The sequence below is a fragment of the Apus apus genome, chromosome 11, assembly GCF_020740795.1.
Source record: "Apus apus isolate bApuApu2 chromosome 11, bApuApu2.pri.cur, whole genome shotgun sequence".
In the NCBI taxonomy this organism is placed as follows: Eukaryota; Metazoa; Chordata; class Aves; order Apodiformes; family Apodidae; genus Apus; species Apus apus.
In genome coordinates, this window is record NC_067292.1 from 4835386 (window position 1) to 4857305 (window position 21920).

At 40.9% G+C, this 21920-nt stretch overlaps 1 protein-coding gene across 1 annotated transcript in view; it reads right to left on the reverse strand.

Annotated features, from left to right (window-relative positions):
- CMIP (c-Maf inducing protein) overlaps positions 1-21920 on the reverse strand; it is a 130535-nt gene that overhangs the window by 55852 nt on the left and 52763 nt on the right. Inside the window, exon 2 of the mRNA XM_051629498.1 lies at positions 5158-5283. Coding sequence (XP_051485458.1) covers positions 5158-5283 — 126 coding nt within the window. The remainder of the gene's footprint in view (positions 1-5157; positions 5284-21920) is intronic.

The window sequence follows — 21920 nt, forward strand, 5'->3', positions numbered from 1 at the left end:
GCTAGAAAGAAGGACAATTCATTTATAGGGCCACACACATTTACAGTTTTATCTGATGTGCATTCATGGAGCCCAACACTTCTGCACTGAAGTCATTCCCTTCCTGGAAAATGACACATTTTTTCACTCCAGCTGAGGGCATAACCTGCTATATTTATTCAGCTCTAGGGTACAATAAAAAGGAGAAAATGAGACACAAAAGGCTTCAAAACAGGCATTCCTTAAGGCATTCTGATTGCACAGAGAAAAGTTTTTCTTACTCTCAGCCTTGCCCACATAGTGGGTCCTGCTCCGCACCACTCATCTTACAGCTACCTTTCCAAATTAAAAGAGATTCAACCTGGAAATGTTTTTTTGCTGATGTTGTTACAAATAGTCAATGAGACAGGAATGAAGTACAATGGGGATTTTATAACTTCACTATGTAAAATAATCGTTTGGTCCCCCTCTGTGTTTGGTATGTTTAGGCTCCAATTCTGCTATGAATTTTGATCTCAAATGCAATGGCATTAGCAGGGTTATGGGTGACACACGTTCCCACTGATTGGATCTTCTTGCACAATCAAGGCCTCTGGTTGCTTTTGCACAACCACAACATAGTAAAGTACTGGAGAATACAGGAAAACATGACAGTAAAACTTAGAAGTTGCAAGAAAATTCACACTACTTGCAGCTTATTTCTTATTATTCAAATGAGGAGGAAGAGTATCTGCTTTAAGAATGCCTACTGTAGGTAATGCTTTTTTTAAGATGAGTTGATCCTGAAACAGTGTTCTAAAGGATTCTATATCCTAATTTTTGAGGTGTAAATGTGCAGAGAGGAAAAGCCACCTGGGATCAGCCACAGAATCAACTTTACTCAAGGGCTTAATTTCATCAGCTTCAAGAATATTGCTCACAGGAAGAAAACTGAAGAGATAAAAAGCCTGCATATAAAGAGCTTTGGTCAACATATATATTTACATCTCTGGTCAAAAGGGAAGTATTTTTCTTTGCATTCAAACTACTTTCTTTCTCATTCAATGAGTAGGAATACACTTTTTCACTAAAAAGTAGGACACTTCTTAAAAGTAGATTTTCTTTTGCTCACAAAAACAGGAAACTTAACACTGGTTTCATGCCAGAGTTGCAGCCCCTGCCAGTAATTACCACCCATGTGAGCAGACAAAATAGGAGCCTACGTGCTGCTGCGAAATAAAACACTTGAAACTGCAAGAAACCAACCATTCCTGAAATGGGAAAGACCTGTAGCTAATAAAAATACAGCTCCGATGACACCAGTACGTCTACAGCAACAAGCATCAGCAGAAAACGTGTCATTCCCATCACTCTGCACATGCCACGTACCAAGTTCCTTTAATGTTAAGTTAGCACTACGCATCCCCTTTTACTGGCATGTGTGTTACTCAGAAGAATACAAGAACAGGCTTGTCCATGTAGCAAAAAGTTCCCAGGTTTTTCCTTACAACAGCATCCTTCAAAGATACCCTCCCAAAGGGTTTTGCCATCTGAAAAGATGTGGCAATATTTGAGACTTGATGATCCAGATTCTGTTTTTAACTCTTCCGGGTTTTATTCTGAGTTTCTCTCCCTTGCTTGTTCTCTGGTCAGCAGGATGAGGTTTAGTTATGCTTTCCTCCAGCTGACAGTCATTACCGGGACTCATAAAATATTGAAGGCTTCTCTGCACCAATTTATTATCAGCCACAGGATAATTATCAGGAACAGTGGAGCAGAGGGGCTCAGGGCTGCAGGAAGGCCAAGCCCGATGGCACGCACGCTGCTGCCTCGCGCAGCCTGTACAAAACCTGTACACTGCTGATGCACATCCCAGCATTGCACCTCCACGACACGGGCAGGTCTGCAAGTGAAACCTGCCTCTCTTCTGGCTGGCTAAGTCAAGGTACAGACAGAGCTGCTGGTAATTGCTAGAAATGCTGTTTTCCTCCAGAAAATATTCCCCATCTCTGCTGGATTCTGCTGCTTGCATAACCTGCAATACTGGCTGGACTCACACTTAAAACAAAAGCCAGGTTCTCCAAGGAGACTAAAATAAAATGTTACTAAAAAATCCAGTGTAAACATTTACTGTGGGGACTCCCTGGCAAAAAACAGCATGCTCAAGCATTGAGCTAAACGTGTGACGGTTGTGCTTGTCAAGGTTTCCTGTTCTGTTTGTTTTTCCTTCTGACTACACCTGATTGCCAAGAAATGAAGAAAACAACACGAGTGGTAGGGATGGAAGAGCTGCTTTAAAGCACTTAGGATACATCCGAAAGAAAGGACACTACAGGAAAGCAGGCAGTGCTGTCATGACTTGAAATACCAAAGCCTTTTTCCTTCCTGGGACTCTTTTAACACTTGGTGCCAAGCAGCTTGTGAAATTAAACTTCTTTTTTTTTTTTTCAATCTCTTCCAAAAGGTTATTCCAGTTATTTCCCTATCAATAGCAGCATCCTCTTCATAATCATCCACACAATAACATAATCACACATTGTGCTTTACAAACAAAAAGCAGAAGTACTAAAGAGCTCACACTTCTTCAAAGGCTAAATTTAGCTTCTATTTCCTGGCCTAAAGAGCTTGTGGCCTCTGAGCCACCTTCAGCAACACCTTCTTGCATGCCTGCTATCCCAATCACAGGAAAGACCAAAAAAATAAATCTGTGATTGCTGCTCGTCAGAAGGACCAGAGACCACATCATCTGGCAGCAGGAAAGAAAGCACAAACCACCAGTGTGGCCAGAAAACTGACTGTCCATGACTCTCACAAGGGAGGGTGAGAATCCCCAAACACCAGGCAGTGAAACACGCCTGTGCTCAGACAGTTGTGCTTATACACCAAACACTGAGTGGGAAGCACACTTTTCAATGTGATCCCAGCCGAGATTAAGCTGTTTGCTGCCCAAGAACCAAACCCTCCTTTGAAACCAAGGTAGACATGTCCTGTTACTACGATCTGGATTCGTAAGAGCTGCATCACCTCCGGCACTGCCTGTCCAATTTCATGTGTTAAAATAGGTTGGGATGGGTCAGTATTGCTATGGGAGGACAACAGGATGATGTAAGGAAAGGTAATGGCACTCTTCCTTCTCTGACTCATTACTGTGCAGTAATAAGCCAGAAATAGACCTTGGTGACAGCAGACGGGGGATGAGAACTTGAACATGGACTCGGACTCTCCTGTGGCATTTGTCACGCCTAACACAGACAAATACACGAAGGATGCTCTAACACCACATGCTGACATCCTCCCACAAGGATTGCTGGAAGTGAAATTTCCATCTGTGGGAAATGCCAGTTGTCCAAAATTTGCTTCTGCTTCAAATCAGTGAAGCAGAAGTTGGAATTGTAATTTTTTTCTGCAAAATTAAAAATCAAGAAAGCCTGTGATTCAGAACAACTAAAATGCTTTGGTTTTTGTCAAACCATGTCAATAACACCCCACAGTATTAAAGAACTTAAAATACAGCATGTGCTAAAACATGTATAAAAATATAAAATTGAAATTAATCAGAAATACGGAATAAATGGGGGGGGAGTCAAAATAGATAATTTAAACATTTTTTTATATATAAACCTCGTTTAGATCAAGTCTTTGAAAAAACAAAAATACATCAAAAGTGCACTTCAGAAAAATCAGCACTGGGAACACGTTTTGGACTAGTTTGACTTGTTCCACTATCATACACTTCCTGATACCAGAGCTGGACATGACATCAAAACATGCTGCTGCTCAGACGAGCAGGGCAGAACGATTTTATAAAAGATCGGAAGTCCCAATTTCCCATAAACATATTGAAGTCTCCCAGAAGTCTGGAAATAACTGAACTACGCAAGGGGCTAATTTATCAGCATCTCCACTTCCCAGCACCTCAGTGAATGTGCCTTTTGGATACTTAAGACTCTTTGTCACACACACTAAAAAACTTCTGCTGAACCCAACTACTTGATTAATCTAGTTTCTGCATCTTGATTTCTTAAGCATACTAAACATAACTTTTAGCACTGTTTTGGATTTGTGAATACGCTTTACAACTGTATAAGGAAAATCTATTTTTATACTCTCTCTGATCTGGCCACATTTGCTTAATCGAGACACTACCAAGGACCAAGTCATACTAAAACCATTTTTAAAGTTTGTATTTTCAATTATGTTGAAATTCCCATAGAGCTACAATGTAATCTGATCCGGGCAGCTCAGCCAGTCAGCAATAAACATAACTCAAGTCCAGCTCACTCTACTCCAGCAGTCCCTAGGAGGTTACATAAAGACACTGATCTTTCAGAAAAAAATACCAAGGCATCATCACTGAGATGTTACTTTCTCACAAATGTAATTATTTATGTATTTAGTTTCCTGGTGTTTTTTTAAATGAAACAAATAGCAACCTGCTCCAGATTAAAGTCTGCCCAACCTACCAATTTCCTTTAAAACCAGCAGGGAGCTGTGGGTTAAAGTTTTGTCTTGTTTCCTAATAAGCAGGCTCATAAAGACAGCTACCAAGAACCACAGAATAAAGACTTTGAAACAGAATTGGAAAGGCAGATTCTAGCTATTGAAACAGATATAAACATGAATGCTAGCACCACTAAGGAACTGTATGGAAAACAGAGTCAAACTTATCACAGGAAAAAAATCAAAACCATCCAATTTGACAAATTAGTTTCTTTCTAATTAATTCAATTAAAAGATTAAGCAAGGAAGATTTAGAGAATGAGCATATACACACAAATATACTGGAATCTTCCAGGGAAGACTATTTTTAAAAAGGCATCTGTCAGTTCCAGTGCAATTTACGGGATTCCTGTATTAATTGATGGATGAAATTGTAAACTTTTTTCACGCCGAATAGAATTATATGCAATTGTTCCAGGCCTGCCTCAATGTGCTATTCCACAGAGCACTATTTTGGTGCACAAAATTGTCAAGAAGATTTAATCAGTGGCCCAAAATTTCCATTTTAACTGTAAAACAACATTAAGAGTTTCAGAGCTAACACCTCGAGCAACTTTTCTGGTGGTTCGGTAATTTGACAGCACTGAGTTCTCTGCCCTTTCTGAGCCCATCTAATTAAGACTTCATGCATAGCAAACAAAAGTTAAAGGAGATTCATAGTAATAGATAAAGAAAGTTGTACTTCTGTGTTTACTGTACCTGCAGTAAGACAGTACCCCCTGGGATTGTGAGTTGTAAACAGTACTTAGGGGCATTCTCCCAGGAGAGCAGTTGAACATCTTCAATAGCACTGTAGGAAATGGAGTTTTCCATGTACCCAGTTGGCTGCAAGAAAACACAAGGGGGGGGGGGGAAATGTTTACTTAATCATCAAAAGTTTCACAATTTCAAAGTAACAACAGTGCTACCAAAATTACTCTTGGTGTTGAAAATACCCACAAAATATCTAACTGGAAAGCAAAATTCTTATACAGGCTACTCCACAGAGAGATTCATCCAGCCACTTTCATCCAACTTGTTCAAGTGTTAAGATCACCCACATAAAACGAAAACAGGCCAGACCTCGGTGCCTGAGATACAAAAATGTCAAACTTCCTTTGTTCTGGACCTAAAATTAATGAAACCTAATCTTGAGTTGAACTGAGCTATTACAGGGTCTGACCATGCCGATGCTATCAACATATGAAGCAGCACCTCAGTCATACAGGCAGAACAGCCGTGCACTATTTGAAGGCAGTTTTATTCCATGCACTCTTGTTCATCTCCCTGGCTGCAAGGTTCATCAAGTACATCATCAAAATCTAGACTGCTACGTTTGACAGTGGTTCATGGGGCTCCAAAGATTCAGCACTCCTCAGCTTTTAGACTCAAGTAAAAGCAGAGCAACCAACCTACTCATCTCAGCCTATACATAAATACTGGTTTCCTGCACAGACTGCAGATGCTCACTTTAAAGTGAAAATCACAATTAAAACATAAACAATTCACTGCACTTGGCAATTACATGTACAACATAAATTGATAGTAGCAAGGAAACCAAGTTAAACATGAAACACCTTCTTAGTATCCCCATAATTCTTAAGCATTACAGAAGTACAACTACCTCTGAGATAAGCTGAAGTATAAATGTATATACACAAGCACACATAAAATTATGTCCTAAACATAAGTAAATACACAGAGATATAGCTGTGTATCTATCGAGTACACGTACATATACTGTACTTGATGCAAGCCTTTATGTTGTTTAAGTAATTTGAGTATTTAACAGAGGTCCTCAAAGACGTCATTTATTTTGCTTTGCTATAGCCCTAAGCAAACTGATCAGTATTGCTATGGTAGAGAAACTATTTTCATACAAAAATGCTGATTAATCCCACCACATGGATAAACCCTTGAGTTAGCCATGTCTTGCAAGAGAATAGAGCTCATTACATTTATTTATTTTTTTCACTATTACTGGTTTACATATAACTTAAACTTTTCAAACTTCCTCCCACTGTGCCCGAGACCGAAGTTATTTTTAACTGGCAGTCTTGAAATAAAGGAGGCAAGGGAGAAACCACATCTATTTCAGGGTCAAACAGGGCCAGCTCTTAAAATCACAACTCGGGATTCCTGGGGGCGAGTGTGAAATAAGCAAATTACATTTGGAACGTCTCTACTTCTTATTGGTACAACTGTCTCAAGTTAAGTAGGTGGTGCATCTGGAAATTGTACTTTGAAGTTACACACTTCATACATGTTCATAAGGCCATAAACGTCATCTGCCAATACCCAGTGATGATCCTGTCCTCCACCTTTGCTGCTACAGTCACTCGCCCCTTCTGCAAGAACAACACAGCAACACAGGGAACTGAACTTCATATTGTTCAGTACCATTTGTTGTGGCAGTGTTCATTTTACCCTAGCCCTCACTGAAAACAATTTTCGCTGTCTCTTTAACAAAAACCTTGTTATGCAGGAAGTATGATAAACTTCTGCTTATTCATTTACCCACAATATTGTTCTACACTAGTGACTGGAATCCCAGTGGCTTAACGCTGATACTGTACGTCATGCGTTGCCTACTAGAGAGTAATTATCTTGTTCTCACAGGAAGCCAAAGGCCCAAGATCCTTTGGTAATCAGCATTACAATACTCAGGGAAAAATATGAAAACAGCCAGCATAAAATCTAGTATGCTCCAGCCAATGCAAATAAAAAATGAAATTAATCAAAGCAATTTAAATTTCTCTCTGAAGAAGGTGCTGACTGCCCTTAATACCTTCCATTAACTTCAAAGAGGATTTGAAGAATTCTCACAGAATCTGTTAAGAGGTCCCTTCCAACCTGGCACTCTATGCTTCTATACCTTAAACTGTCCATTTAAAAAGCATTAAAGGCAACTGATCCGGTTCCTTCACAGCTCTGTCCCCATACACTAGTCATGTCATCTCAGACATCACCTGTTCTCATAGGACTCTGCTTTGCAATCGACAGAGTCTAAAGCAAAGTGATTTATGACTGCATACCCCTGAAATTGTGTTTCTAGATGCTGTCAAACACTGAAAACCACCTACTGGTGTTAGGGCTGTGCAGAAATGCTGTCTTGGGACCCGAGGCCTCAAAAGGCAATGGTGCTCCTCACAGAGAGACCACAGCACTGAGAAGGTGAAGGTCAGCGCCACACAAAGGTGTCCTTTCCCTAATCCCTGCACACACACAGATGCCAGGACAGAGCAGTGTTCCCCAGTTGTGTTTTCACAAGACCACGCACAGCTCAGCCATTTATCAGGAAATGGCCTGAGGTAAAACCACAGCCTGAGTCACTGGTTCTTCTTAAAACACAGGCTATTTTGACATTCAGGTATGCGAACGTCGATCACGGTGAATCATCGTGGTTGATAAATAAAGCAGTGCAAGTCTTGCACGTTTTCATGTTCCAGCTGCTCTTGCTTACACACATGCCCAGAAGCTGCATCTTCACCCTCAGAAGCTGCATCTTCACCCCCAGGTCACTCCAAGGGAAATTCAAATTAGAGCAACACACAAGACTGGAAATGCAGATTCAGAGATTTGAAAATACCTAAAATGAAACCAATCCTCAGCAAGCCACCAGGAAGCACTGGGCATCAACCCCCGTCTCAAGCAGCATTCCCATCCCCATCTACCCATTTGCCTTTGCCCATACCAATCTTTGCCTGGCTGTGGCATCAGGCAGACCAGGGAACCCATCCAGCTTTTGCCAGATTACTTTTAAGTTCCTTTGGCCCCATTTCAAATATGAAAGAAAAACCAATATGTTAACATAAATTAGGGGACAGCATATCATGGGGAAGGGAGTGAGCACTGAGGACCTGAATATTTCAGTCTAGTTATTGGTATGAGACAGTCTAAAAACACAGCATCTTTGAGCAGCAATATATCAAAAGTTCAGTTGAAAATGCCTTTATTTACAAAAATAGTAATTATTATTTTTGTAGCTGTAATCTTTGAAAGATTTATACTTCCTGGCAAAGTCTGAGATCTATCAAACGAAGCAAGATACTGAACTTTACTCAGTCACTCTACAAAATTAACCCCAAGCTAGGAAACTTTGGCTAGAGGATCTACATACAAAAGCTTGCTGATTTACAACTACAGTTTTAACTTCTGGCTGTTTGCTGTTGAACATGTTCTGAAAAAAATGTTAAGACTCATAAATGAAAATGAAATTGATTACAACAAACAAAAACCCTAAGTGAAGGACACATTTTTCTCTTCATGTTAGCCTTTAGCCTCCTAACAAAACACGCAGCAGCTCCATTGGGAAATCAGGTAGGCTCTAACCTCAGTGAGAACTTTGTCTTTTGCAGTCCCATAAAGATTTATTAATCATACAGCTTTGAAACAACTTTCTACCAGAATAGCCACACACCAAAACTCACTATAAATCAAATCTCAGGGGAATCCAGTGCTCCCAAAACTGGAGACTCATGCACAAGGCTAGTTTTCTCTTAGCAATTCTGGGAAAAGTCAGCAGCAGCAGAATATTCAATAATGCAAAAATCTGCCCACTTGTTTCCATGGAAAGAATAAACATGACGTCCATTGTTAATATGAGGCTCCTATGCACTTACTCATATAATAATGTGCAAAATCTTCAGCTGTGTATTTTTCCAAAGAAAGCGTCTAGAAAAGATGAATTCTACAAATAGAAATGGTGGTTATTTGCATTAAAACATATTTAGACTGACAACTCCCACGACCACAACAACAATGAAGAACGATTTTCCCAATTACATACTCCAGATGGTGGGGGGAAACAGGGCTATTCCAGACCCTTGCTCTTCCACTGTCAGGTGCTTATTTCTTTCTTGGCTGCTCTTAAGAATGAGCCACGCTGCTGTAAGCCCAGGATGATGAGCATAATGTATTCCATATAAGTTTTCCATACCCAAAATAAGATTCAGTCCTGCTGAATAATGTGTAGGAAGAGTTGATTGCTCTTAAAACTTTAATGGGGGTGGAGACTATTTAGTTGGCACACTGAAGGGTAATGGACTCTGAAATTGCTGAAAACAATGGACAATTTGAAATAAATCTCTGGTAGGAGACATCCAGGGCTCCAGAGAACACCCCTGCAAATGTAGCTGTTGCAGATAAGGGCAATTACCATTTTTGTCATTAACTATTTAACCTATCAAAAGGCATTTATCAAGTTAAGCAATTAGTAGTACTACATCACAATAGGCAGCTCAGTACAATATGCCTCACTCTTGATATGGAAGAATTTACAGCCATGCTCACCTGCCATAATGACTTAAAATAGTTTAAAGTCAATGTTAATCTGACAGAGATTAACATGATAAGAAAACAGACAGAAAGACTAACAGTGGGGAGACACCCAACTCTGCCTCAAAACTGCACTAAGGAATTTCTGAGCTTCCTTAGAACAACATTCCCATATAATCCATCACACTTCCCAGAATCCAAGCCTGCCCATCATCACCCTTCCCTTTCCATGCCTCCTGGTAACTAGAAGGTTTCATGTGTTGGACCATGAGACATCACTTGCTCTGTGCATGAGGAGTAGGACTACCTTAGGTGAAAAGGGTGCTTAATCCAGAGACCCACAGGGAAGAGACCTCTCAGTGGGGTGAATCTAAATTATTTCCCTCTGCACCTGCTTTGTCCCTAAGTGTCTCCAAGACTGTTTGCTTGCTTTTGGAGCTTTTTTGATACATGGAAACAAGTTTGGACAAAGCAGCCCAAATTTTCAGTGAGGCTCTACCCATCCATGTCAAGTGAAGCCTAGAGTGTTCTAGTGTAAAATTAATAGAAAGGAAAAAGAGGGAGGAGTTTTCCTACAATATTTATTCATGTGTGGGTGACTGGGTGGATAAACATACATGTGTGCACATGTGCATAAATGTCCACACACACCTGTCCTTCTTTACAGCTGCACAAAGATAAAAGATAGTAGAAATATAACCCATATTCCTCTACACAAAAATATAGCAGCAACTGTCATACACTCAGTGCAAAACAGCTCAACTTCAGTAAGTCACATGATTGAATTAAAAAAGGCCAGATCCCTAGTTGAACTGGTCATCCAGAAGACTTCAGTGGAACTTCACTGATGAATACCAGCTGGGAATTAAGAAACTCAACAAAAATTCAACCAAATCTAGCTTTGCAGCAAAATGTGCATAAATCTCTTTCTCTCCTCTAAATATTTAAGACAACTGGGACTGGAGGCTGTTTCATTAATTAACCTGGATGAGGGAACAGAGTGTGCCCTCAGCAAGTCTGCTGATGACACTAAACTGGGAGGTGTGGCTGACACACCAGAAGGCTGTGCTGCCATTCAGAGACCTGGACAGGCTGGAGAGTCGGGCAGGAAGAAGAAACTTAACGAAATTCAACAAGGGCAAGTGCAGAGTCTTCCATCTGGGGAAGAACAACCCCATGTACCAGTACAGGTTGGGGGCTAACCTGCTGGAGAGCAGTGTAGGAGAAAGGGACCCAGGGGTCCTGGTGGACAGGAGGATGCCCATGAGCCAGCAGTGTGCCCTTGTAGCCAGAAGGCCAATGGCATCCTGGGGTGTATTAGAAAGGGCGTGGTTAGTCGGTCAAGGGAGGTTCTCCTCCCTCTCTGTTCTGCCTTGGTGAGGCCACATCTGGAATATTGTGTCCAGTTCTGGGCCCTCAGTTCAAGAAGGACAGGGAATTGCTTGAAAGAGTCCAGCGCAGAGCCACAAAGATGATGAAGGGAGTGGGACATCTCCCTTAAGAGGAAAGGCTGAGTATCCATCTTATGGAGCTATGGAAAAAGGACAGGTCAAAACTGTTCATCAAAGCGCTGACAAGAAGAAACTGGTGTCAACATTAGGACACATGACCTACAAAACCTGCAAAATCAGTGCAGAGGGAAGCAGAGGGAAGAATTTAAAATTTATTCAGATCTGAAATAAGCTTAAGTCACAGAACAGCAGCAATTCTCCAAGCATCCGCTGCAGCCTTCAACCCTTTGCAATGAACATAGGGAACTTAAAGAGAAGAATTACTATCCTGCACTTACCAACCTAGAAGAAGGAAACCTCAGTTAAGGTTGTAGCTGCATAATGTTCTTTGTCATGCCTTAGGTGACAGAAGCCTGGGAGATGTGGGAAAAGAGCTCAGACTTCCTGACTCCAACCATATGAATCAGCTCCAAATGCCTTCTCCTCCTCCTCCAAAACTGCATAACCATTTCATAAGAAGGACTATTCCTTAGCAGGATTCATGTTGCATGTATCACTGCACTCCATGACATCCCTGCTGGGGAAGAAACACTGGATAACCTTGATGAGACAGGTAAGTTCTTTATCCAGCTTCCTTGAAATTACTTCAGGAAGGAAGGGGCACCAACAGCCAAATTCCAGCACCTTCTCACAGAAGCAGGAACAAGAATAGTGGGGACTTATTCCAGAAGACTTCTGTAAAACAACTGTTAGAAGAATTTTGGAAAATCCCTAACTTCTGCCCAGAACATGAAACATCTAGTGACTGCTAAAGAGATCTTTGCTAAGTCACCATAGCAACAATGACGAGACAGAAAACTAAACTGCCATACTTGAGTTGAGGCTGCTCTCTCTTTTCAATTCTCTTGCAATGCATCAGTCACACCACTCGTCATGAAATATATCAAATGCTGATTAACCAGAGAGGGGAAAACTGGTTGGGTGTAAGGACTTCAGACCAAGCCAGACACTATGTATGCTACCTAAAATGCCACACTTTAATGACTGTTTCAACCAGGGGCAGCCCTCAAGAGCTGGAAATGAAAGATCATCAGCTGATTTCAAATATGAAGTTGGCACCTGGCAAGTAATCAGTGTGCTAAATAACTGGAAATGCGGCCAAACTGATGTGCTACAAAAGAGCCCTCTCTTCAGTTGTGTTTTCAGAACTGGTTTAGGTAGTTGTAACATCATGTTTCTATTGCATATTGTCCCTGCACTTCCCAGTGGTTTTTACTTCTGTTTTACAGACCTCCAAAGGCCTGTTGTTCATTATCTCTAGGAGGTCAACAAAAGGTGAGGGAGGAAACCACATTTGCTATCAGTTGGGTCACATCCGCAGTGCAAGGATCTGCACCTCCCATGGAAAATTTTAAGATTTTACAAATGAAAAAGGCTCAAGGCAGCTGCAGGGGAATTAATACATTTACCTCTGTCACCTGTGTGTATGAAGTCTAACCTGAAAGGTGATCCAAGTATCAAATGATGAACCAGTAAGAAGCTGAGCTACCCAGGATCCCATGTCCCGTTAGAAAGGGAGAATTTGACTCCCGGAGTCCAAAATACTGACAGTTCTCACCACCTTCTTAATGTGCATCCCAGGTCAATTCTTACTGCAATTTATGTACAAGGTCTAGAAATAGTTGCAAAACTAAACATTGCATAAATATCTGATTAACATGTACAAGATAGGGAGTGAAGTAACTCCACTATGAATTCCCAGGAGGGAATGCTCTATTCTGATCTTTTTTGGAGAAAAGATGAGCAAGTCTCGAGTCCTCAGCAAAACATTAATACAGCTCTCTGCTGTATGTTAGCTCAGAGAAAGGATATGGAGCAGTGCCTTAAAAAAGAAAAGCTACAGATATTCTGTTAAATCTTAGTCTTACTAAACTATAACTGTTATTAGGCAAAAAAAACCCGAACACCTGAGGGATCTCCTGAGGATGAGTCACAGCCACTTGGAATCACCTCCTGCTACAGAAGGAGGTAGAAAAACATGGTTAAAGTGCCAGTGTTTTGTTTCACGTCTTGCCTTCAACCATAATTTGGATGGTTCTACATACTCTTAAGTGAGCTCCAGATCTCATGTCTGCAGCAGTGATTTCCTCTTGATCCTGAGTGTCCCTCAGCATTACAGAATGACACTCTGACACTAACGGAAAGTGTCCGTTTCTTCTCTTCTGCAGGAAGTCTTCTGCAAAACTGTGCTTGCACACTGCTGGCCCCACCCATAGCCTCCACTGTTGGTCTTCCTCATTGTTTACTGACTGACTTGACTGTTTGTACTGGAAGGGAGCGTTGCTATTTAAATAGAGGGTAACTGAAGTATGTGCAATACCTCCATGGAAGGGAGATGGCAAGGGAATGGAGAAGGAGAGGGCAACTGCAGTGAAATATCAGAGTAAATATTTGAGAAAAGTATCACTTGACTGGTAAATGCATAATGGAGAGGACAGTGCAGCAGTTAGAACCTAAACTACCTTCATAAACTCCCTTACTATGTAAAAGGATACAATGAAGTATTTAAAGTTACACTTTCCCTTTGGTTTAAAAAATTTAATTAAATATTTAGCTAAAATAAAAAAGCTGATTGTACTCACACTGTGCTCACACAGAACGAAGTGGCATGAAACTGGCATACCCAATTAGCAAACATTTTGTATCAATTTCAGATTTATTGGCCTAGCAAGTTATTCTTCAAGATAACTAAACAAGAGTGCCTAAAGTGAAGCACAGGCACCTGCTTACGAAAGGTGTCGTTATCATCATCTCAACAGACTCACTCGGAAAAGCAGAACAAAGAGGAATGCTACAATCAGGTGCTATGAAACTGGCAAACCCTTCCATCTTGGCGGCTGCTGAAAGGCTGAAGAATTCCAAGGAATTGCAATAGTTCCCCCAAGGATCATGATGCATGCAGCTCCAAAGACATGCACTTCCAGAGAAGCCTTGTCTATCGAACACCAATGGATCACATTGCTCTTCCCTCTCAAACCATTTTTTAGAAAACTACACCACCTTAGTCCTCCAACAGTATTTTTTATTCCAACTGGATCATTCAGACACCCCTGTCCTCTGAAACAGAACTCACACATGAGCAAAGAAATAAGAGGTATGTGCCCTCCCTCCTACAGTTTTGAGACCAGGCAGGTCAAGTCAGCATTCCTGTGCACAGTTCTACAGTGACATCCTTGCTCTCTGTCAAGATCATTTCATTAATTTACTTACTATCTCTAAAGGAAATAGCTCATTTCTATAAAACCTTAAACACTGCAAACACAACTCTGTAGACTGAGTTTTCCACTTAGGGAGGAAAGGGCCAGAGAAGCATACCATTTCAGAGCTTTGACCTCAACAACCAAATACTTATTGCGATTAGCCCAAGAAATTTCTGCCAAGGGAATCCGAATGGTCTTCAGTTAACTGTCTGCCTAAAGTTAAGCTAGCCACAGATTTTCCAACAGTAAGCTATCAGAAAGCCAATACTACTAAAGTACATTGACATTTAATGGTAAATCCAAACCACCATGGACTTAAAACTATGGTACGATGTGGACTCCAAGCATCAATGAAAACATGAGTTGCTTCCCCTCTACAGCATTTTGGTTTTAGCAGAATATAAAAGCTTCCAAATTAGATGCCTGTTTGAACTCTATACCTGAACACACATTGTGGGTTTTGCCCACTTCTGTTTGCATCAGCTTTACCCAAGGCAGGAATGGGAAAAAAAAAAGTCAGAGTTTCTGCCATCCTCTATGTAATTAAAGCCCACAAACACCAGGAGGTCTGTGCATGACCGCGGTGCTGCACAACCATAACGGTGACCAAGAAGCCCTGCTTGCTCTAACCCACAAGTCAGGCCCCCTCCAGCTAAGGAGGGCTCAGTGCTCTAACCCAGCCTGCTGCCAACAGGACACAGTAGCCCAGCCCCGAAGTCCAACCAGCCCATGGCACCCCATTTGTTTCTCATCTTTCAGTTTCTCAATATTTTACTTGATAAACTCAAGTCTCACCAAACATGGCTGAACAAAAGGTATACACGAACTTACTGTCGATATCAGCTTTCTTCCTTCTAATTGCTTTGGCTGCGTGTTACTACATCATTAACAGAATCTCACAGCACTATATTGTTTGCAACTATGGAGAAAAACCTGGTTTATCAGAAAAACAAGCAGAGCAGAATTAGTAGAAAGGGTTGAGCATCAAGAATATTACAGCTTCAATTTCCTACTTAAAACTTCCCAGGTTAACATTTAAAGAAGAATGCTTAGTATATGGAGTGCTTATCAATCATTTTCCAAGAGACAGTGAAACAGGTTAAATATAAAGCATCTTAAAATATGGAACAGCATCCATGTTAACCTCTGAAAAAAGCCCATGTGATCAGCAAGCTTCAACTAGACAGAACAAAGCTTTTTAGGGAAGTAGTGTTATTAATGGAAAAGAAATATAAAGGTTCCATAATAAAGTAATCTCTGCCTTTGTCTCAGCAGGATGCAAGGTAGAGAAAGACCTTTTGCTTCTGGGGAAAAAAAAAATAATAAAATAAAATATATATTTGAATTCCACATCAGAATCGGTTCTTGTTTCCTTGCAACAAATTACCGGCTCTGACTGGAAATCAATAAAACAGAAACCAAAATCAAATTCAACACTGTAAATGCTGTAGCAGAATACTTCCAAATACTCCAACATTTTGCAACAATTTTCATCACTAAACCCAACTTGAAAGTTGCAGAGAACAACTGAGGAATATGCCTCTCTGCTTCAGATTTAAGTTTGAAACCTTAACCTCAAATCCTGTTCTTTGCAAAATTAAAAAAAATCAGACTTGGATGAAAAGTACCAGTATAAAGTTTCGGTTTGACCCACATCTTAACACCTCCACCACAGCCAATCCTAACAGTTTTCTGCCAATACCTCTCTCAAAGTGCAGATCAAAGGCTTTACTGTACATTCAGAGCCTTTCCCGTGATGTAAGGATCAGGAATGAAGAAAGAGAGTGACATTTTCAGAGGTGTAACTGCCTGTGAGCTTATCTTGTGCATATCAGGGCACTAAAAGCTCAGCCACAAACGCCAGTGCCAGACAAACCACACCTCTGAAATTCTTGTCTCCCATTTTCCTTTTTATCTCATCTAAGCACAGTCTCTACATGCCCAGTTACAAGGAAGAACTATCTAGTCATCACCCCCTCTATTATTTTATTTTTATTAATATTTTCATCCATATTTTCAGTGACTTTCCAGTATACCATTCATTTGGGAGGTTATTACCCAGAGCTGGAAACACAATGTTCCAGCCTGCCAGTGTGACCCCTACAAGAGGCAGCAAAGCAGTAGTAATGCCTCAATGCCAGCAGATGTACTGTAGATGTCACTGAATTCTAACAGCACTTCTTAAAACACATGTAATCCTGGCAGTAATCTAGTGCTAGATTAAATATACTGTTGTCAGTCTACAAGAAGTATATCCAATTTTAAATACACAGTGCAGATGCACACAGGATTCAACACCATTGCACAGAAAGTACTGTCTTCAGGATGAATACAGGTCTCGGCACTTTCAAGAACAAAGGCTGCATCATGAAGCACCAAATTGGTTATTTCAGTAGCCACACTAGGCTTAAGCCATATGAAGAAAGTGAGACATAAGTCTGTCCTTCAGTAACTAAAAGCAGTTTGAGAAAGTAATTAGGAAAACTGTTGGTGCACTTAATCTTAAATTCTAGATCCTCCAAACACATTTTGAGACAAGCAACAGGGTGGCTGCAACAACCTTCATCACATGAGCAAAGAACTGAGATTGAACCCCTAAACTTGTCATTTATTCCCTCACACTTTCATGAACAGAATTAAAAGCTAGTGAGCCACAAATTACAAGTCAATGCAGAACTCACTGGATGAAGCTTTGATGACATCAGACTAGACAATCTCAATGTTTTTTCTCAGGCGTTTAAAAACTACAATCTTTGACTAATGCTGCACCCATTCTGTTTTCCTAGCAGGAAAAAAAAAAAAAAAAATCACACTAGGACAAAAAGAATAGCAACTGCGTTGTCCTTTCTGAGAACTAAGTACCACAGGCTCTCAACACTGCCACAACAAATACACAGAGCTATTGACAAGACAGGATATGAGGACTGCCCATCAGCCTCACCAGACAAAAAGCATAAATAGCCATGTCAGACCATTAAAGTGTTGGATGAGAAGAGCTTAAGATGACACTTTTATTGCCAAAAAAACCCAAACAACAAACCGTGTTCAAGGCATACACACAAAAAAGAATCATACATTTTGCTAGTAGCTGCAGGACGAATGCTGCTGTTGACTTTGCTGGTCCTCTTAACAGCATTCAAACCTGTATCCTCATGTAGTTCACAGTTGAAGGTTTAGGTTAAAAATAAAAACCATACAGACTGAAGCTCTATGGAGTTTACAGTTTCCCTAATAAATCTAATACCACAATTGCTCTCCACAACACCTAACCAAGACAATTTGTGAAAAATTGTCCTTGAAAAGACAATTCAATGGGAATTTTGGACGTAAGTTATCAGAACATTCCCAGAGATGGCTCCAGCCACTACCCAACTCAGACACAGATAATCAGCAGTTTCTACACCACTACACTTCAAGTTTAGACTCCTTGAGATCTTAGTTGTCTCATGAATCTTTTTAATTAATGACATTCACTAATACCCACTGACATTATCTGGAGACAGAAATCAGCATCTCAACCATCAGCACAGCTTTAGGAAGACTGAGACTGAGCCACGCTGAAGATGGGAGATGATTCAGTTGATGCTCTATGTGACTAACACCAGAGGCTGACACTTAAGTATTGAGCTGTAACCAGGTCTAATGGTCTCCATAAAGGAAAGCATCAGACGTGTGAATTCAGGCTACAGACAGAATTCAAGAGGCTAAAAGATGGCCATCTGAGTTATGTAAATATGAAAGCAGAGTAAAACTAGTTTAACCACATGGAACAGCATTAGGAAAAATAAGTAGTACACACTCTAGCATCTTCCACTTTCTCCTGAATGGCCTCAAAATGCTCTAAGCATGTAATTCAAACCATAAGGGAAACACAAGCATTTACTAAGATAACGCAAGTCTTCACTTCCTCAATTCCAATGAACAATCATATCAAACCCAGGAAAATCCAGCCCCCAGTGAATCAGATGCCAAGACCCAAAATCAGGTGCCCTGATTTCTGTAGTGTGTTCCAGTCCTGGGATTTCACTCTGTCACCAGAACCAAGCCCAACCAGATCACTGCCCAGAAAACAGACATTCATGTGCCAAAACCAGCACGTCTGACCTAACTTGTTCAGCAGGCCAGGCTTGTGCACGTCCTGCTAACATCCAGTGCTACCCAGGTACAGATTCCTGTGTCTTTGTGTTTTGGGGAAAAGCCTTACAGAATGCAGGATCTCAAAGTTTTGAGATCAAGAGGGCTTCAGCAGAATTTGAACTGGGGTCTACAGAATTGGCAAAGAGCAGTAGCCACCGAAGTCATCTCTCAGTGTTAACAGGAGTCCTGCCCTCTTCCTAGAACCCAGATTCACTGGAATGCCCAAGACAAAATTAACTCCATGCTAAAGAAAACAGAAAATGTTGTAACATTCTATAAAACTCTGTAAAATCCTTAGAAATACCTTACGAAATATTACAGGTTTTTCTTCTAAGATTTGGTCATTTTTTGTTTGGTTGGGTTTTTTTAATATCAGTGCTGTATAATGCACCTGAGACCCAAAGCTAAGGGCAATCACAGCTAAGGACACACAGTCACTCCACTCTCCTCATCACAAGTCTGCAGTTCACAAAATACTAAACCTTACCAAGGGAACCTGTCGGCTTTTACAAGTCTCCTCTTTCACTACATTTATCTCAAACAATATTTAGAGATGAGTTTAACACTACCCATCAGAAATGGAAAAAACAGAGACTGAAAAAAGCTCCAAAACCCCAATCAAATAAAAGATGTGCCATGCTTATTTCTTTTCTTCTAGCATCATGCTAGTCCAGCAAATGGAATAGTAAATTTGCAAATCCAGTGGGACTGATGAGAAATGATGCCTTCTCAGATATTGGCAAGAATTCATCAAAACCATGCAACAAAATCTCTTCTATCAGAAGAAAGTAATCTAGGACAACTTCTGACAGCCACTGTTGAAATGTAAGCCTTATATCCCTGAACAGGGCAAGAACACTGAAAAACTGAAACCACTGATCTGGCAAATGTAATGGCAGGTCTTTTGTGCTCACACTCTACAACACTGCACTTTTTAACTCGTGCATAACTCCTATTCAAAGAAAACTGAACAGTAAAACCACCACACAGTAACAAGGAGCAGAACTGAAAATAGTCCCTTGCTAGATGTTTTAATCCTCTTCTGTTTTAACACTGTGTTTGTATTATGCTATATAACAAATTAAGTGTCTGCAGAATGAGGCTCCATTTTCAATTATGAGCTAATTATTTCAATACTACAAAACAGAAAACCCCAGTCATCCTTCCCTGCTCCACTCAACTTCTTTATAAATTATTCTCAAAGAGCAAATGAAATTTCTCATTCCAGTTGTATTACGACATGATCAAGACTCGCTCCTTCCAGTTCAGAACGTGTAACACTCTTTCATTTTAAGGACTATTAGAAATAAAAGGATGCCAATATTTTATCTGGCAGTCAAACAAGCCTTTGAAGTTTGATGTCTACAATGTCAAAAAGACAAGTAACGACAGAACTTAATTTGTGCAGATGAACAACTATTTTAAAATCAGCAAGGAAAAAATCAGCAACTCCCAGTCAGGATCTGGGCTCTCTGAATATATTCCAGTAAATGCTTCCACTTCTAAGCAGAATGTGCCAGTACACAAGTGTGTGAGTTTGAGTTACTGACCTTAAATACACAGAACTGGAGTTTAACATCCACTCTCTACATGCTTTAAAAGAATAGGGGAAAAAACCACAGCATTTATTTCAGATTTCACTGTACATTTCTGGATAGTCTTTCTGAATACTCACTTCTTCAGCTCAGGCTTGCTGTGCTTGGCAGTCCTGTTTGTGTCTTTTGCAAGACTGCGCACACACAAATGGCCTGTGGTTTCATGCTTTGCTTCCCATTTAATACTAACACTTAAACAGTAGCTTTATTTTTGTTAAATAAAAGCTTTCCCTCCCCCACCCTGAATTCTGACATCTGTCTTTTTAAACATGAGGGGAAAAAGATTTTGTACAACTGACACCAATCATTGTCAGGAGAAGTATTTTGTCTTCATCACTTTGATTCACTAACTCTCATTTGTGTTATTCCTCAACTTTTTGTGCTCTGTTCCACAAAAGCAGTGAGAGCAGGTAGCATAATGTTGATTTTTGGACAGTAAACTCTGATGACACATATGTTTTGGTTTTAAGACTCCAAATTTCCAAGAAAAAGCTTGGGTAAAGAACTCGTAACACAGAAAGAACCACTTTTTCAGAAATGCTTATGTTAAGGGGGAAAAAAAATAGTCATATAGTTGTTCTGTGTCTTCCTGGAAGCAAGGCAGATTTTTCACGTTATCCACTTAGTATCAGACAAAGCCCTTACAGTTGCCAATCTGGTTTGGGACAAGAGACCCCTCGTGTTTCCTTTAGGGTGCTAACAGGAGCTGGCTCTGCATGTTCAGCTCTGGACTTCCTCTGCCAGCCCAGGCACCACAACTCCCTGGCCACCATGTCGGGGCAGAGACAGCCTCAGCCACACACACAGATTTCTCAGCCCCAGGGGCCAGTCCCTGCCAGGGAGCAAACCTGTACCTTTTAGACACCCACCAAGTCTCCATGTTCCAGCAGTATCGGCTCCTCACACCAACAGAGCAGCCAAAGGTGGAAGGAGATGTGGTATTTGCTGGTCCCTATCAGGGCTGTGATGTGCCACTTGTGAAGATGTTTCTTCGCAGTGACGTGGTCTGTCTTCCCAACCAAGATTATGAAACCACTTTCAACTGAAGGGCTTCCTCCCTCACACGGCCTTCCAGGACCAGCCAGGGGAGAGCTGAACGCTGCAGCCAGCACTCCCTAATTGCTTCAACAGAAGCAGAAAGACGTCAGCAACGGGACTTTCTGCTCCTTATTCCCTGAGAAAGCAGAGAAAATCTGCAGAGAGCAAGCCTGAGAGAAACCAAATTTCAGGTTTGGTGTTAAAAGCAGCCTGATCTTTACCAGCCCTGCAAGTAAGATAAAGCCTGACCTTGCATGCAGCAAGCTGTGCTGCCTGACTGGGGCTCAGCAAGGGTTACTCAAGCAAGCCCAATGTCAGTCAATGTACTCGAGAGTGCTACTGTAATCTCACAAACATCTGCAGCTAAACACGGCCAAGGGGGAGAGGCAGATCTTTCGAACAACTAAATCTGAAAAATCAGAAGCTGTTTAATTGCATGACAACAGAGAGAGGAGCCTATCAGCTGCTAAGTTTGTCCAATATGTTACTGATTTTAACAGGTTGCTTTGAGCTTTCAGGCTCTTGAGGGTTTCTAGGCTTCCTATGCTTTCCTTTAAGCCTTGCCTTAAGACTGCGTAACCAGCTACCCACAGACTTTCCTGCTTAGCTCATCTTGAAACATCTCAGGTTCAGAGTCTGCATTCTCTCTTCAGAGTTACTTTTATTCTCAGCTATAGGAAACCAAGAATGTCAAACACAAAAAATAAATGACCCAAACCCATCTG